The sequence below is a fragment of the Pleuronectes platessa genome, chromosome 9 (genome assembly GCF_947347685.1).
Source record: "Pleuronectes platessa chromosome 9, fPlePla1.1, whole genome shotgun sequence".
NCBI lineage: Eukaryota > Metazoa > Chordata > Actinopteri > Pleuronectiformes > Pleuronectidae > Pleuronectes > Pleuronectes platessa.
Window position 1 is genome coordinate 27,980,412 of NC_070634.1, and position 2,500 is coordinate 27,982,911.

General features: G+C 48.5%; 1 protein-coding gene across 2 annotated transcripts in view; it reads right to left on the reverse strand.

Annotated features, from left to right (window-relative positions):
* The window catches only part of si:ch211-1a19.3 (uncharacterized), a 9,552-nt gene that overhangs the window by 5,155 nt on the left and 1,897 nt on the right, over positions 1–2,500 (reverse strand). For both annotated transcript variants that reach the window (XR_008339772.1, XM_053431381.1), the window contains exon 2: positions 182–278. Coding sequence is in view for 1 of the 2 variants with exons in the window: in XM_053431381.1 (XP_053287356.1) it covers positions 182–278 (97 nt within the window). In the remaining variant the exon portion in view is untranslated. The remainder of the gene's footprint in view (positions 1–181; positions 279–2,500) is intronic.

A 2,500-nucleotide genomic window follows, 5' to 3' on the forward strand; every position in this document is an offset into this window, starting at 1 on the left:
TGGAACAGAACAACTCTGCTGTTTGTTCATTTTTTGAATCCGTCCAATCGTGTGTGTTTATTTACTGTGACTCACAGTCGTCATGGTAACGGTAGGAGGGGAGGGGGGGTGCAGCAGTAAAGAATGCGGTTGTGGAGAAAGTCTCCTTTCATGGCAGCGATGGAGGTTTTCCTCTCGTTACCTTCCTTCAGGCCGAGCTGGGCGGTGAGGTTGCTCTCGGTCTGCAGCAGCCGCTCCACCTCGTCCTGACGGAGGCTGAGGTTCCACTTCAGGACGCCCTGCGACACAAATCAAACGCACACAAGCACAAAGTCGTCACCATCATCTGCTTTAGGCTGATAGAAGAAATCAATCACTGTAAGTTAATATCAATTATCGAACGTGTCTCATTGCATCATCGTGACGTCACATGACAAGAGCAGAGGCCGATCTGACCAATCAGAGCAGACTGGGCCTTAAAGAGACAGGAGCTAGAACCAAGTGGTCACCTGCTCAGGGGGGTTGCCCCTTCCTTCTGACCACACTTTATTATTACTACAACTGTATCCGGTATTTGTACCTTAGTAACTAGAAGAGTACCCTGCTCTACATGACAGATGAGCTGTGCCAGGCTGTGCCAGGCTGTGCCAGGACTCCTGGCGTCAGCTGTCAGAGCTGATTGAAAACAGGAAGACTCCAGATCGACTTCTAGAAACGTTCCTTCGGTTGGATCATCAGCTCTTAAAGGAACAGTCCCAACAAATATCTGAGGTGCGGTACACTGTGTACTTCTACTGTCATCATAATAGTAATACTCACAACACATCATGAAAACCTGCTGCAATATCCTAAAGAAACTCTGGAAATGTGTCTGGGACCATGAGAAGTTGATGAAGAACTGAACTGAACATGAAACCGTCTTTGACCTGAAAGCAGCAGCTGGGTCAAAGGTCACTTTGATGTTTAGTGTGAAACAGAAAGTTTCCTCTTCTCTCCCTGAGCGTCTGTTCTCTGTGACTCTGCTGAGTGGGTTCCATCTCCTGAGAGAACAACTGACTGAGAGTCACAGACACAACCAGCTGAAGAGTGGAGCTGAACTGAGATCAGCTAAAAACACTCAAGTTATTAACAACCAGAGTTTATCTCCAGTATTCAGCAGGAAGCTGAATTCTGAACAGTTTGGTGGATTTGTTTCAGTTTCTATCTTCAAGGTTCAATAACACGATCAACAACTTCTTCAAATGTTTGAAAGTTCTGGAACCGACACGAAGTTTGTAGATGATCAGTCGACTCAGACTTTCAAATCTACAGAGAAAAGTGTTGAACTTTAAACTTCCTGTTGTTTACAGGTTTGAAAAGAGGATGAAAAGAGGAGTGTCCCCGTCCAATTAGATCACAGCTGGACCTGAGCGACGAGTCGCATGATGTGTGTGTTAGTGTGTGTGTGTGTGTGTGTGTGTGTGTGTGTGTGTGTGTGTGTGTGTGTGTGTGTGTGTGTGTGTGTGTGTGTGTGTGTTTGTGTGTGTGTGTGTGTGTGGCAGCTGTCCAAATACTTTTGATCATGTGATGTTAAGGTTTTTATTTCTCTCCAGAAGGAAAATGTATTTAGAAATAACTAAAGGAGCCTGAGGAGTTGGAATGTGAGGATCTGTCACACGTCAGCTGTGAATATCACACGAGCTTCAGGAGTTTCACAGCTGAGGTGTCACCAGGCAGACGTCTCCGTCAGAGCTTCTACAACAACACGTCTTCCCAGCATGCAGCGGTGTAACGTGTGACGTCAGGTGACCTGCAGGTGGAGTCTCCCACAATGCACTGGGCTGCTTTTCTTTATCTCCCCCTGTAGTCGAGACCCGTCGTCTTCCTGTCGGTCACTGGTGCCGCCACAGCGCCACAGGACACCCGCTGGAGGTGGGGGGGGGGGGGGGTGCTCTTCAGTGTTTGTTATCAACAGCTGTTCACTCAGTAAAACTCCTTTTCAGATATGAACTCTGTGTATCCTGACATGTTGTGTAGTCAGTGTTTGTCCTGTGAAGCAGCAGCAGGTTGTCGGGTCCGACGCGTTCAAACAGGAACATGTGGGAACATCCAGGTGAGGGGCGGAGCCTGTAGAGCAGCAGGGGCGGAGCCTGTAGAGCAGCAGGAGGCGGGACATGACGTATAAACTCTGCTGTGGAAAGATCAGTGTTGTTGTTTACAGCTCGTCCACACCGGAGTCGGCCCTCATCACCAGAAGATCTGGAACCTCCTCGTGTTTCCAAGTGGACGTCTTCGTCCTCCACGTGTCCGGCTCCTCTTCTTCTTCTTCTTTGCTCTAACAGCAGCGCTGTGAGAAATCCTCCCTCATCACTACGTCCGTCCAGTCTGAGCGTCCTGCAGACAGACTGACTGCAGAGGTCTGACTCGGTCTCTGATATGTAAGACATCGTTTCTGTGGAGATTTGAGATCCAACACTTGAGACGATCAGATGGAGTCACTCTGCTGTGATTCGTCGACAGCTTCCAATGCACATAGGAAGTG